This window comes from Coregonus lavaretus (genome assembly GCF_964263955.1).
Source record: "Coregonus lavaretus genome assembly, chromosome: 15".
Classification (NCBI taxonomy): domain Eukaryota; kingdom Metazoa; phylum Chordata; class Actinopteri; order Salmoniformes; family Salmonidae; genus Coregonus; species Coregonus lavaretus.
The window spans coordinates 30,447,557-30,461,258 of NC_140002.1; the positions used below are offsets into that span (position 1 = coordinate 30,447,557).

Below are 13,702 nucleotides of genomic sequence, written 5' to 3' on the forward strand. Positions count from 1 at the left end.
ATGATCATCCCAGCCAGACGAGCACATCCCCAACCCAACACCCCAAAGACGCGCGCATGATAAACCCATTCACCTGACAACGCGCACAGACGCGGTGCTTAGGCCTAATGTCTACACATTTATTCACATAAACAACACAAACAATGTCATTATTATGAATTCCAACGACACTATCGGTATGTTTTACGCGATGTCCACCTCTGACAAGAGGTTTTCTGACAAAGCCATCCGTTAAAATATGATTAGAAAGATACCGTGCATGGGCTCCATCATCACAAGTCAGCTGATGGACTTTTTGTTTTTCTGTGAAATATTTACGAGCACTAGTCACGTCACGACTGAAGTTAAACGCACAGTACTACGACCTGGGATACGTTATCTTTATAGTTCTATCGCAAATAAAGCAGACCTGCTGACTAGAGTTTCTGTGGAAAATGGCATAGCATACAAACACACGATATAGCCTCTACTAGGCCTACTTGTGCTACAGCAGAAATTGCAAACATGTCAATTATTGTGGAAAAACACCGTACACCGATCTCTAGCTCCTGCTTACATTGACTTCACATGCAATATTACAGTAGGGTAGGCTATATATAATAACATATTTAAGGGATCTGATTTCATCAATGGTGTTTGGTTTTTCAAATAAGAGGCAACATTTGCTGTTCCTAAAACATGTTATGGGAAATGAAGGTAAAGGCATTACCTTATAGAAATACTGGGGTATGGCTTGGTGCAGGGGTAAGTGCCGATTTCCAGTAGTAAAATCAGACAACAACAAAACCACGCCGGGATGTTGATGATGACATTGCTGTCTTCGTGGAAGAACGGTAGAAAAAAACACTTTTCCAGATGTGTCAAGAAAAACTGAAAGATATAATAAATAAATGGGGCGGATCTGAGAGGATTGTCGGCTCTTGTTTACATGAACAGCGTTTCCATCTTTCCACCGATTAAACCGGCACTATACCCTAAGAAATCAGATTAAAATCCATGGTGCAGTTCATTGCGACGTTACAAAATGTTCCTCTCCAAAAAACAGAGGGATAAACCCCATACACAAATAAAATAATGTAACGCTCTTAAATTCTGCGCCTTTTCGGAACCATCAGATTAAACATGGATGGCTTAGGCAAAAAATAACAACAGCACAAATAAACACAGAAATTTCGGTTCAAGCAGTGCGCTACCAGATATTTGCATTTATATTCATATGCATAGTTATCCAGAAGAGGCCATTGGTTGATTTAAAAAAAACGGATGCAACGAGGCAGGTTTATGAAGATTATATAATGCGCGTCTAGTTCAACCCGATGTGACGTAGTTTTTTTTCGATGGTCGTGTCGACATATCTGCCCGCATGACTGAGTAGCCTACGAATTTTCTATACGTCGTTTTTTTCTAAATGTATATGTCTGCCCTTTTCTCCACCTCTATCAACTGACTCGGCTTGAGTAGGCTATTTACAACTTCGTCTGCGGACTCGTTGCAGACGTAAGCAGACTGACAGCGTGTGCATTCCTTAACTGTGGTTCACAGCAGCCCATCTTCACCTTAGAAACTGACAGACATAGGCTACAACATTATATTCACACATAAAATAACACACGGCTTGCGAAAAGCACATTGTGCACCGGTTGACATGACACATATTCACAGGGTCAAGAAAAGTATTCAGAAATACATTAAACCATTTCAGGACTTTTATCAACTTTGCCGACCAGCAAGTTATAGCCTACTTATGAACAGTTTCTTACAGGTATGAACCATGTCCCTTCGTTAGGCTAGTCCTATTTCCCATCTTGAGGTCTGTATTTTCAATATTGTGAACTGCAAACTGAGTTAGTTAAATTGGGATTGAGTTAATTTGGGATTTTGTCGGCGGTGGAAGTGTCCCAAAACTGTTTAACATTCCACTATGATCTTTTTTAAACAGATAGCCTGTCTATTCAATTACCACTCTATAACAGTTGCCTATTTAGCTATAAGTTCTCTAAGGCTTACTTTCAAGTTGGTATTCCTTAAATCCCGCCTAGTTTCTCCTCTCCATCTCACCACTACTCTCCTCTTAATCTATAAATATAAGCACCTTTGAAAATGGCTGCACTATCATCACTGTCTTATATGACAGGTTGGCATGTGGATAAGGGAAATACGTAGAGAAGATTTATTCTCAGAAGCTGAACACTGTCAGGGTGTAACGGGATACCAAAGAGTCTGAGAGCAGTTTGGCAATAATCTTATTTTTATTTCCTACAAGTTCGCAATTCTAAAGTTCAAGGGGGACTGGAAAAGGGGAATGGGAACAATAGCAAAAGTAGCTTTCCGCCTGCAGTTAGAGGTGTTTGCAATGTTCACTCAGGATATGAGCTGCCTGGGCGCGGCGCTGTTCAGCGGCTGTAGTGCTGAATCGAGATGGTCTTCTCTTTACTTCGCTGTTCGCGATCGCGGTATTGTCCATGGTGCTAAACGACTGCGCTCCTGGGCGCAGCGCTGTTCAGTGGCCGCGGGCTGAATCAGCTATCAGTCTTCTGTTTAGGCTAGCCTACTTCATGCTGGTCGCGGTACTGTCCATGGTGGGCCAGAGCGCATTGCTGTTCAGTTGAACAATTGTGCTAACGTTTCTGTTTACTTTGAGCTGAACTCGTAACTGCCCATGTTGCTAAATGTTTGTGAGGCGGTGAGGCATATCAATGGATTCCTGCAAGCTAGAGATATCTTCATTGTACTTGCGGCTTCTACTATATCAGTTACAACGCAGGGAGGGGTCCAATGCTTGGGGTCTCAGTCATGCAGTCATCAGTCCATTACATGCTTTGTTACAGGTCTTTAGCAGAAGAAGTTGTACTTTACCTGGTTCCTCCTGAGAAGTGGTTGTATAAGTGTTTTCATTGTCTATATGTAGCCATAGGCTCTCCATGATTATATGCAAATATCACTATAGTAGAAGGAATCATATCCATTATATAGGCTACTGTGTAGGGCTAAGCTCCAAACCAGGGAGATGGACGAAATGAGAGAAAGCTGAGGGTATATGTGTAATACCCTTTCTAAGTAAATAACTTTTGTATGTATTCTCTATTCGACTCTTACTCTTAACTTAATTTTACCATTAGTTATAGGTCTACCTTTAGTGCTTTATACCCTATGACGGGCAACAGGTGACGCTAGGCATGTAGAGCACCTTTAGAAAAGGCCTTTTTAGAAAAAAGTGTTCTTTTGATAAACATTTTTAGTTCCAGGGACAACCATTTTTGGTTCCAGTTAGAACCCTTTTTGGTTCCAGTTAGAACCCTTTTGGATTCCATGTAGAAGCCTTTCCACAGAGTGTTCTACATGGAATCCAAAAGGGTTCTACCTGGAACCAAAACGGGTTCTTCAAAGGGTCCTCCTATTGGGAAAGTACCATTTTAGGTTCTAGATAGCATATGGACGATAATGAATAATCAAATTAATAAGAATCATATCCAAGATAATGTAGTTTATAGTGAGTCCCTTTTAATATTTATTCATATTTGGAGACAAGTCTACACCTTGCTTTTCATATTTCACAGCCCCTGTATAGCCAGATGTGGTGATCAACACACTTTCGGAAGGGCCCTTCCGTCTCTACAGTATGTAGACCTACAGGGCTCATCCCACGGTCTTGGAAGTCGAAAGACAATGGGCTTGTTCGACATTGCAGCCAACAGTGCAGGCGTCTGCCGACTGACTGATCTACAAAGAACCTTGCATCATAAATAACTACTCATTATTATTTGTAGATCAGTCAGTCAGTCAGTCACAATTTACCCATGATACATTACAGTTTTGATCCTCTTGAACACGGCCATAGTCGGAAGACATATAGGGAGCGGATCAGATACACAAATTCTGAGCAGGCCTGCATAGAACATCAGATCTTTTCAACACAGGAGGTTGGTGGCACCTTAGTTGGGAGGACAGGCTCATGGTAATGGCTGGAGCGGAATCAGTGGAATGGTATCAAATACATCAAACACATGGTTTCCATGTGTTTGATGCCATTCCATTTGCGCTGTTCCAGCCATTATTATGAGCCGTCCTCCCCTCAGCAGCCTCCACTGCTTTTCAATGCCTGGATAAGCTTTTACATCTCATGAACCACATTAATATAATATAATTATCTTCTAATATGCGCAGGCCTGCGCAGAATGTGTATCTGGAATGCATCCATTCATGTAAGATTTAAATGCGCGTCCACGCTGGTACATACTTGGGATTGAAACATTGCAATTGACATGATTTCCCGAAACTTGCCAAGCACTCCATGCATTGGCTGTCACCAGAGACGGAAGAGGAAGCGAGACACCCCATTCGCTATTTTTTTGTTTTGTTTTCTGGTTCAATGAAAGTCCATGAACAAAGTAGACCAGTCTGAGCTGCTATTGCATTGGTGTCTATGGGAGACACGCAGTTAAATAGACCAGAACTTACAATTTTTTCCAATAGTAAAAGGCCTGAGTGAACTATCTTTAGTTATCCACCAACTTTGCTGTCACTTGACAGTCTAGACCAGGGGTGTCAAACTCATTCCATGGAGGGCCTAGTGTCTGCAGGATTTTGGTTTTTCCTTTCAACGAAGCCCAAGACAACCAGGTGTGACCTTAATTCATTAATCAAGTACAAGGGGGGAGCGAAAACCCGCAGACACTCAGCCCTCCGTGGAATTAGTCTGACACCTGGGGTCTAGACTCTAGAGTTTAGACTGAGGAGTATAGACACAGATAGAATAATGAGCCAGATATTTCACCGGATGTATACATCTGAGCCAAATATGGTGATGAGAGGAAGCCCAGTGGCCAGCAGTGGGAGAAGATTGAGTGAGATGGATTTTGGCCAACATTCTGCAAATGTTCTCATCGATGAAACATTTGATCTCAATCCAGTTTTCTGTTCCCAAAACTAGAATCTGTTACGAACAGAGTGGACTAAGTTTTGTAGATTTTACCCTTTGCCAAAGTTTCTGAAAATTAGAAGGAGTGCAAGGGCGAATTGAGTTATTGCAAATGCGCACTTCATAGAGTAGGCATTCCCTAATAGAAATATGCAAATAAATGCTCAAACACACCAATAGGATCTCGCTGGCTCGTGCTTGGCTCTGCCCACCTCCGTGCTTGTTCTGCCCACTATGATTATTTTGCTCCCATTGGAAACGACAGGCTGTGGTTTTGGGGCCGTCGTTGACTGAGGTTGGTGAATGAAGGAGTTGTGACACTTCTCATGCTCTCAAAATGTCGGCGCCCGGAGAATACACATTTCCGAGGTGATCAGGACGATCATGAGATGGAGTTAAGTCGGGATGCCACCGGGCCGATAGCAAAGTCGAGAGAAGAGGAATATTGGGACAGGGACAAGGAAAGGTGGATTTCGGAGGAGGAATGGAGGAGGAGAAAGAGGAAGAAGAAGGTTGAATCTGAATTTGATGAAGATGAAGATGGTGAATAAAAGAAGATGAGATGGTGTGTCGAAGAAGACTGGGGTCAAGTACAAACAGAGTCATATTTCTGCCAGACCGAGTTCTGGAGGTGAAATTAAAGTGAATGAGGGAGATTTAAGTGAGGTGGAAGGTGTGGTGAGTCTTGCATCGATGGACATGGTCATGATAAAGATGAGTTTGGCATAGTGGGAGTGAGATTCTTGGAGAAAGTGGATCCAGGCCTTTTGGCTGATCCATTTGTGGTATCAGGTTGGGTGGAAAAGATGTTAGGTACTGTTAAATCGGTGAAGGTAACCCGAAGTGGACTTGTGATGTTTCTCTGTGTTTCTTCCGCCAAGAGGGAGTGGGCACTCCGTTCCACGCAACTCGGGTCAAGTACCATTTCTTGATTTGCTCTTAGGAACAGGGCACCATTGAAAGGTTTGATTTCTGGGGTAGCGTTAAGTGTGGAGGTGGAGCAATTGAAGTAGAAGATTCCTGGTGTTTGTGACGCCTGTCGTTTGGTACGACGCAGACCTGGTGGGGAGTGTGGTGAAGCAGAGTTGTCACAGTCTGTCCTTTTGAGTTTTGAATCAGTCTTTACCCAACAAAGTCATGTTAGGATATATCAGTTATCCTGTTAGAGCTTTTTTGCTGAATCCACTGCAGTGTTTCAGGCGCAACGTTTATGGTCATGTCGCAGCAGTGTGTAGGAGGGAGATTCCAAGATGTGGGAAGTGTGCAGGAGGGCATGGGACAGAGGATTATGTAGTTTCAGTGGAAAGAGTTGTGTGTGTCAACTGTAGGGGTGCCTATGTTGCTGGGGATCAGAAGTGTCCGGTGTGAGAGGCAGGTTGAAGTGGCCAGAGTCAGAGTAGTGCAGAATGTGTCTTATGCTGAGGCAGTGAAGAAAGTAGAGGAGGATGGGTCAAGGGTGGATCCTGAGAGGATCCCTGTGAGTAGTAGATCTGTGCCAGCACATAGGGATAGGCAAACAAGTGATATATGCTTCAGTAAGGTTGGCTTCTTATCGTTCATAGCAATGGCTATAAACTGTACCGCTGAAATGTAACGTAAATAACAGAAAATAGATGTTGTGGGGGCAGCTGCAGAGACATACTTGACGAGTTACAGGGTGTGTTGAGTGGTGGTGTTCTGTCCTCCCAGGCCGTTGGCATGGTGCAGAAGCAGATAGGGTCAAAGTAGTGGAATGGGATAGTGGGTTTTTAATGAGTGTAGTGTTAGTTGGAAGGGTGTTTTTTTTATTTTCCTTTTTTGCCATTTTGTATCATAAATTATAATGGATTTATACTATAGTCCAATTGGGGGCGGTAATGCAACAAATTGGATGCCAACCGCCGTTAAACCCCACCGAAGAAGAAGACGAAGAAGAAGAAGCAGCCAGGCTGCAGTCTTTCGTTTGACCAAAGATTTCTTTATAGCTAAACCAAGATAGACCACAACCCGTCGTTTCTAATGGGAACAAATGAGTCATAGTGGGCAGAGCCAAGCACGAGCTAGCGAGGTCCTATTGGCGTGTTCTAGCAAATATTTGCATATATCCGTTAGGGAACAACTACTCTGTGAAATGCGCGTTTGCAATAACTTAATTTGCCTTTGCACTCCTAAACAACGCAATTTTTTAAAACTCTGGCAAAAGGTAAAGTCTAAAAAACGTAGTCCACTCTGTTCGTAACAGATTCTGGTTTTGGGAACAGAAAACTGTATTGAGATCAAATGTTTAATCGATGAGAAAATTTGCAGAATGTTGGCCAAAATCCATCTCACTCTATCTTCTCCCACTGCCGGCAACTGGGCTTCCTCTAGCGGAAACGCAAAGCGGATGCTTCATATTTATACATCCAGTGAAATATCTGTCTCAATGTTCTATCTGCGGTTTGACTGTTGATCCGGAAACTCACAGAGGAACATAATCTTACACTCCGAGATGTGTTCTCGTAAATAGATTATCTTGAGTTACTATTAACGATAATATTATTGTTAATATAGTAACTTGTTTTTCTGTCAATGGTTAAACATATTAGACACACTAATGATAGCTCGTTAGTGTGTCAAGGTGTTGGGGGAGTGGAAGTGATTGTTATTTGCAGTATCTGCAGCCCAACTTGAACTGTGATCGAAGTAGCCTACGTCCATGCAGGGTTTAGGTCTACTAGGCTACTCCGGACAGTCGCCCTGTGAACAATTGAGGGGAAATTACAGAAAGGTAACAAGAATCAACTCCTTTTCCGATAAAATGTACTTTAACCAGCTTGGCTAAATGCATTCTAGTTTGTCAAGTAGACTTTTTGGTGGATTATCGATTTTACATTTAAAACATTGCCCTGATCTTTTGATTGATATTCTGTAGGCTATACCTAATTATATATTGGTGCACAGCTTATAAAAGTTTGATGGTTTAGAAAGGCTTGTAGACAATCCTAGTCCTATTCCAAATAAATATAAATAATTCTCTCACTTTTCCTTTTTTTCTCAATATAACTACAATTGATAATTGTCATGCTCTACTTGTTTTTCAACTGCAAAAGTGCGAGCTCATGCCATGCATTTTCCACTTCTATCGCTGCTGTGACATTAGTGCTATCACCAAAATTAAGGTCACAAGTAAAATTCCATTTAGATTAGTGATGTAGACAATACCACTGCATTTGATTTGATTTGTCATCTCAAGTCTCCAACAAGTGTAGTAGCCTTGCCTTAAGGCCTACATGTCCCCAAGACAATCTAATTTGAAACACGCAAATTGCTGACAGAGATGGGAATACCTGATCATATTGAACTGTATCTCTTTCTGCTCTTTAGGTTGCAGGGATGAAGCAGGAAAAGACTCGATTGAAGGATTTCCTAGAGAATATCAGTGTCCTGCAATGGATACTGACCTTCCTCTTATTAGGTGAGACCCCACATCTGCATGTGTGTGTGTACGCTTGCACATTTGTGTGTGAGAGATAAACCTGCTGACTGGCATTGAGCAAAATGTATGTGTCATATTTTGCATCCCTCCCTGTGGATCCACTCACCATTCCCTATTCCTCAGGTCTGGCTTGTATTGGGTTGATGGTGTACCTTATGTTTACCTCTCTGTGGCCACTGCCTGCTCTCTACTTCATATGGCAGTTGAAGGACTGGCACACACCTGAAAGAGGTACTGACATACTGAATGTTGCCCTGAATTCTTCAATGTTGTCAATTTTTCAAGTAATACTAATCTCTTTTAAGGTCTCTTTTAACTCTCAAGTAAAGAAAAAATCGAATTCCTGAATGTGTGCAACTTAATTTGCTTGTGTGAAAGTTCTTATCTGTCACCACCAGGGGGCAGGAGAATTGCATTTGTGAGAAACTGGAAAATGTGGAAGCACGTTAGGGATTACTTCCCAATGAAGGTATGTTGATGATGACAAGCTTTGTCAATTGACCGGAATTATTGTTTTGTTTTTTGTCTTAATAATTTAAAAAACCCGTCTTTTCTTTTTAAAGCATTGAACACATTGTTTCTACACATGAATAAGTCCCTGTTTCTCTCCTCCAATCTGTATCTCTCTCTCTGCCTTTGTTCAGTTGGTGAAGACAGCGGAGTTGAACCCAAACAAGAACTACATCTTAGGGTGTCATCCTCATGGGGTCATGAGTATGGGAGCCTTTACCTCTTTCAGCACTGAGGCCTGTGGCTTTATGGACCTCTTCCCTGGGGTGCGCTCCTGTCTGTGCATACTAGGTGGCATCTTCAAGGTCCCCCTCTACAGGGAATATGCCATGGCCATAGGTATATATGGCTTCCAGGGAAGTTTAGCTCTCTGGAAGCTGTAGTAGTGGATATTGTAAGGAGATGTAAATGTTTTTTGTGAGGAAAAGGGATGTTGTGTTGTTGCCAATCAATTACCATGAATTCCTCCCTTAATGTAACACAAAATCCTTCTACTTGCCTCTGTTCAATAAATTAGTCTTGCTTTCTCTCCATCTCTGTCTCTATCTCTCCGTTATTCCTCTCATCAGGTTGTTATCCAGTCAGCAAGCCCAGTCTAGAGCACCTTCTGTCTAAAAGTGGGAAAGGTAATGCGGTAGTGATTGTGATAGGGGGCGCTGCTGAGTCTCTGCTGAGTCTGCCTGGGGTCAATACTGTGTTTATGAAGCAGAGGAAAGGCTTCGTCCGGGTGGCCCTGGAGTTTGGGTGAGTTATCTATCTTATGGATGGACCAGTAGTGAGAGGCCACAAATGAACAAGAAAGCAGTGTTGTAGTTATAAAAAAAATACAACCATACATCACATAGCTAGATCATTGATCCCTGGATCCACAGGGATCAATGAGGGCTAGCCCTAGATCCACAGGGCTAACTGCTTTTGGCTGTGTTTAAGAAATACTTTTTAAAAAACATTTATTAGGAAACAACCCAGTGGGTCAGTTCTCATCTCTCTCATTGTTCCTCAGGGCTGACCTGGTGCCCGTCTACTCGTATGGGGAGAACAATATCTTCCGCCAGGTGATCTTCTCACAGGACAGTGTGGGCTGGAGGTTGCAGCAACTCTTTAAGAAGCTCATGGGCTTTGCCCCCTGTCTGTTCGTGGGTGAATGCTGGTTCTGGATGCCTTACCACTGCCCTGTCACCATTGTCGGTCAGTGACTATGTCAACGAAATGCCTTGCTTAATTTACTGATTAACTTGTAATTTTGAAAATGCACAACATTTGTCTTATGATCCACAATCTCTTCGAGTCGCCATCGGTAACTGAGGTATAGCTTTTTTCTGTTACACAGTAGTGTGCAAAAGTAGTGGCTTCAGAAGTGTTTTAGTAACTTTTAGTGAGTTTTAAAGTCACTTTAGTAATTCACTAGATTAGAAAACTGCTTTGAGTGACTGATGGTAGAACACAGCTTGTGTAGCTTTGACCAAATGCTCTTTCTCTTTGTGATACAGTATGTACAGCAACATAGTGTTACGTTTCTCACTCTGCTTCACCCATTTCTGTGTATTCCTCTCCAGTGGGTAGTCCTATCCCAGTGCCAAAGCGGCCATCCCCCACTCAGGAGGAAGTGGATCACTACCATGGCCTCTACATGGAGGCCCTGGCCAAGCTCTTCCATGGACACAAGGCCAGCTGTGGACTCTCAGACAGCCACGAGCTGCGGATCATATAGGCCAATCATTTAGACTGCTCCCACAAGGACTATGTGAATGACGTGATTTGTCATGGTGTCCTTCTTTGCCTATCAGTCAGATACTGTAGCCAACCAATCTCCACAGTGAGACTACTTGAATGAACGTATTCCAACTCAGGATCCAGCGATGTCCCAATCATTGATCACTGGATCCACCAAGTTGCCTGGCTAATATAAGGGAACAGTGCATGTGCTTTAATGTAGCAATAATTTAACCATGAATCTGAGCACCTCTAAAGGCGCCCGCATGCTTCCCAGCCGAAACAGTTTGGAAGAGTGTGTGCATATATTAAGATGACATTTTGATGTTTTGTTCATTTTGGACTTCGGTAAGTTTTCTTCCCGGTTTTTCGGGTACACAAAACATTTTCTGGAGGCAAGCCGAAGTCGGTAGCCAAAGTCTACGCCCCTTCGTCTGTGATTAGTCAACAGTAGGGATTCTTCAGTAAAATCTTTGTTGTCATTCAGTGAGAGACGACTTGTTTTCATGCACATTTTTTCATTGAGAAATAATGCACCAAACATCTTAGATGTAAAATGCACGACTAAGATCTCCTTGGCAAAAACGTCAAATTAATGACAGATTTCTTGAGTTATCATAGATTAATTCTGACTATTTTGAGAAAGTGTATACTGGCTACGACTTTAGCTAGCCGCCAGCCGAACTGAAGCATGCTGACACCTTCCACTCGTCCAACATCCCACATCTCAATGTTATTACCCCCAAAAGCTGTTGAGTACAACACACACCACAACTCAACAACTTTTGGGGGTAATAACATTGATTGATACTGGGAAGATGCACAGTGCAACTGGTGGATAATTATACTTTTATTAGTGGTAATGTGTGTATTATATATCCCTCCAATTCATCACAGACCATCAGAGGTGGAGGAGGAGGTGGTGGTACAGGTTGCCATGGAGATGTCTGGACGAGTGGAAGGCCCTGCAGGAGCTGAGTCACCCAAGGCGGTTTAACCTCCATAAGCTGGACAGCATGGTGCCTTCTAAAGGCGTCAGCATGCTTCAGTTCGGCTGGCATCTAGCCAAACCGAATGAGTGTGCTCGCATACTCCATTAAAATACCTTCGCTTTTAGCGACAATAGTACTGTTTGTCCATTTTGAGACGCCGTAGCAAGTAAAAAGTCAGAATTAGATAACTGAAGAATTCTGTCATTAATTTTGACGTTTTTGCCAGAGAGATCTTAGTCGCACAATTTTACATCTAACTAAGATGTTTGGTGCAGTATTTTTCAATGAAAAAATGTGCATGAAAATGAGTCGTCTCTCGTTAAATGACAACATAGACTTTATTAAACAATCCCTACTGTTCAATGACAATCACAGACGAAGGGGCGTAGACTTCGGCTTGCCTCCAGAAAAACATTTGTGGTCCCGGACAGCCGAAAAAACCCTCACCGAAGTCCAAAGCGAACAAAAACGTCACAAAATGTTGTCGTAATATATGCACAAACTCTACCGAACTGTTTCGGCTGAGAAGCATGCGGACGCCTTTAAAATACTCTCCATTTCATAACAAACAGAGATTGATTGTGTGATTTAGGATTTATAAAGAAAAACTGCATACACTTTTACATTCATGTGGATGCTAACATGATTACGGGTAATCCTGAATGAATCGTGAATATGATGAGTGAGAAAGTTACAGACGCACAAATATCATACAGGTTAGCATGTCTTGGGGGTATGTTATTTGTGCGTCTAACTTTCTCACTCATCATTATTCACAATTAATTCAGGATTATCCGTAATCATTGTAGCTTTCACATGAATGTAAAAGTGTTTAGAAACATATTCTATTCTTATTTACTATAAAAGTGACTCCAAAATGACACAATACATTATTTACCATTAATTTCTATTGGGCACAAAATAATCTGAAACACAACCAAAACAAAGAGCAAATGCATCCAACAAATTTGTAGAATCACAAGCTTGATGTAGTCATTGCATGCTATGAATATGGGACCAAATACTTCACTTTTTACTACATTAATACACATAGGTGAATTTGTCCCAATACTTTTGCTCCTCTAAAATGGGGGGACTATGTATCAAAAGTGCTGTAATTTCTAAACGGTTCACCCAATATTAAAATAATTGAAGCTGACAGTCTGCACTTTAACCTCATAGTCATTGTTTGATTTCAAATACAAACTTGTGGAGGATAGAGTCAAAAGAAGAACAAATGCTTCACTGTCCCAATAATTACGGAGGGCACTGTAGCTCATTGACTGACTGTAAGGGAGTCATTTGGCTCATTCAGACTGACTGTAAGGGAGTCATAACGTTCATTCAGACATGATGCTGCACAAAGAAACCAGTCCTTCAGTTGATGATAGGACATGGGATCAAGCAATGGAATGAGGCAGCCATTCACATGCACCAACAGAGAGCATCACACAGTCCACTTCAGACACCTGTGAGAGGAGGGAGAGTGCGAGTCATTGCTAAATTATGAGTGGAGAAACTCACAAGTTCTACCCATCACAACACTAACAACATTCAACCAAAAGAGAAGAGATCAGGTACACCCTCTGCAGTGCCAGTGCTGTACATGGTCTCATGATGCGTGCCCAGGCAGTGGACACAGAAGTAGCGTGCCCCACAGGAAATGCAGGTGTACGGAGACGGAAAACCACACACCGCACAGAAGTGGCGCTGGGGCAGTTTGGAGGGCTCGGGGCAGTCGGGTCCCTCATTCCGACTCAGTTCCTATAGGGAGCAGCTGGAGATGGAAGGAAACAGAGAAGGAGCAGATGATTAAAGAGAGGGGAGGAAAGCAGAGCCGCAGGGCTGGACTTATGGACCTCACCTCTTCCTCCAGTAGAGCCTGGAAGTTTTTCTGAAATCTCAATTTGAAATGATCTCCTCGTGTCTTCCTCTTTTTGCCTGAGGACATAAGTGGAGTAAGCCATGAATGGACAGAGCAGTCATTGCAAAACTTATTTGTGTATTAGGTATCTCTGATCTGATTATGTTTGCTTTAGACTCATAGCTGTCCTCAATCTGGGGGAGCCTCTTGACCAGCTGGGTTAGGATGGAATGAGGATCATCAATTGT

The 13,702-nt window shown here is 42.4% G+C and overlaps 1 protein-coding gene across 1 annotated transcript; it reads left to right on the forward strand.

Moving 5' to 3' along the window:
- Positions 1–7,336: 7,336 nt before the first annotated feature.
- LOC311142425 (diacylglycerol O-acyltransferase 2-like) lies at positions 7,337–11,083 on the forward strand. Its single transcript, XM_084178070.1, has 8 exons — positions 7,337–7,667; positions 8,264–8,354; positions 8,499–8,606; positions 8,774–8,844; positions 9,020–9,224; positions 9,455–9,629; positions 9,889–10,073; positions 10,442–11,083. Exons 1-8 carry the CDS (start codon positions 7,596–7,598, stop codon positions 10,594–10,596), a joined length of 1,062 nt encoding a protein of 353 aa, XP_084034196.1. The 5' UTR covers positions 7,337–7,595; the 3' UTR covers positions 10,597–11,083.
- The last annotated feature ends 2,619 nt before the right edge of the window (positions 11,084–13,702 follow it).

Coding starts and splice junctions, on each gene's coding strand:
- LOC311142425 (XM_084178070.1), top strand. CDS start 7,596: ATGCAGGGTTTAGGTCTACTAGGCTACTCCGGACAGTCGCCCTGTGAA. Junction 8,355..8,498: donor ACTGACCTTCCTCTTATTAG/GTGAGACCCCAC, acceptor CCTATTCCTCAG/GTCTGGCTTGTATTGGGTTG. Junction 8,607..8,773: donor CTGGCACACACCTGAAAGAG/GTACTGACATAC, acceptor TGTCACCACCAG/GGGGCAGGAGAATTGCATTT.